At 41.5% G+C, this 1,200-nt stretch overlaps 1 protein-coding gene across 1 annotated transcript; it reads left to right on the forward strand.

The window, feature by feature from the left end:
• The first annotated feature begins 815 nt into the window (after positions 1 to 815).
• Positions 816 to 1,200, forward strand: LOC147294290 (flowering-promoting factor 1-like protein 3). Its single transcript, XM_086233779.1, has one exon. The coding sequence runs from the start codon at positions 846 to 848 to the stop codon at positions 1,170 to 1,172; it is 327 nt and encodes a 108-aa protein (XP_086089905.1). The 5' UTR covers positions 816 to 845; the 3' UTR covers positions 1,173 to 1,200.

Raw genomic sequence — 1,200 nt, forward strand, 5'->3', positions numbered from 1 at the left:
TATGCATATTGCACTAACCTCAATTAATTTATTCTTTGCCAATCTCTTTAGTGCTAATTTTATACTTAATATCCAAATTAAACTACGAAATAATATATATAGCAGGAATACAATTAGTCTCATCACAAAATACATTTCATACTCAAATTCATAATATTATTCCACTCTCTAAGGTATATTTAAAGCAGCCTAAAGCTGGCTAGTTAGTTGGATTTACATGCATGCATATGAGACTAGTCTTCCTCAAAATTAACCATCAACAATTCAACATCCAATCACCTTTTGCCGAATCCTCGATACAAATACGGCAGTGTTAATCCCCAGCATACAAAATTGACAGCTATACACATGCCCACAATCCACAATGTTCAAGTCATGATACTCATTTTCTATTACTTTTCTGGAGATAATTAAGTCTCCCTCCTACTATTTTTCTTTTCTTCCAAACAAAATAAAGATTCCCAATGTGGGGTTAAAGCCTAAGAAAAAGAATTCCAAATAAGAAACAAAGGATTCTCCTATCGGAATTGGGATATTGATATGCCATTGCCCACCTAGGTAGATAGGTGATTGGTCACAGTACTGGTCCACTATTCTCCATGTCCCAAACACCTTGACCCCGAATGTAGCCTTACTAACACTCCCAATCAAATGGACCCCACGTACCTTACCCTAAACCCACACCCAAACATGCCCATAATATTAAAAATAATAATAAAATGGAACCACATTAATTTCACCTCTCTATATATACCCTACTCAACTCCCTCTTCCTACTGCAAGCTCATACAACACTACTACTACTACTACTCATATAAATATATATAACCATCTTTCTTCATACCATGTCTGGGGTTTGGGTCTTCAAAAACGGCGTCGTCCGGCTGGTGGAGAACCCGGGGGCCGATTCCCTGCAGGGTTCGAACGCCCGGCGCAAGGTGCTGGTCCACACGCCCTCCGACGAGGTCATCAGCTCTTACGCCGTGCTGGAGCGGAAGCTGGCCTCGCTCGGGTGGGAGCGATACTACGACGACGCGGACTTGCTTCAGTTCCATAAACGCTCCACCGTCCACCTCATCTCTCTCCCCAGGGACTTCAGCAAGTTCAAGTCCATGCACATGTACGACATCGTCGTTAAAAACCGAAATGTGTTTGAAGTCAGGGACATGTAGTAGTAGTAGTACTACTACTCGATCTTCA

Source organism: Dryas octopetala, chromosome 2 (assembly GCF_963921425.1).
Source record: "Dryas octopetala chromosome 2, drDryOcto1.1, whole genome shotgun sequence".
NCBI classification, from domain to species: domain Eukaryota; kingdom Viridiplantae; phylum Streptophyta; class Magnoliopsida; order Rosales; family Rosaceae; genus Dryas; species Dryas octopetala.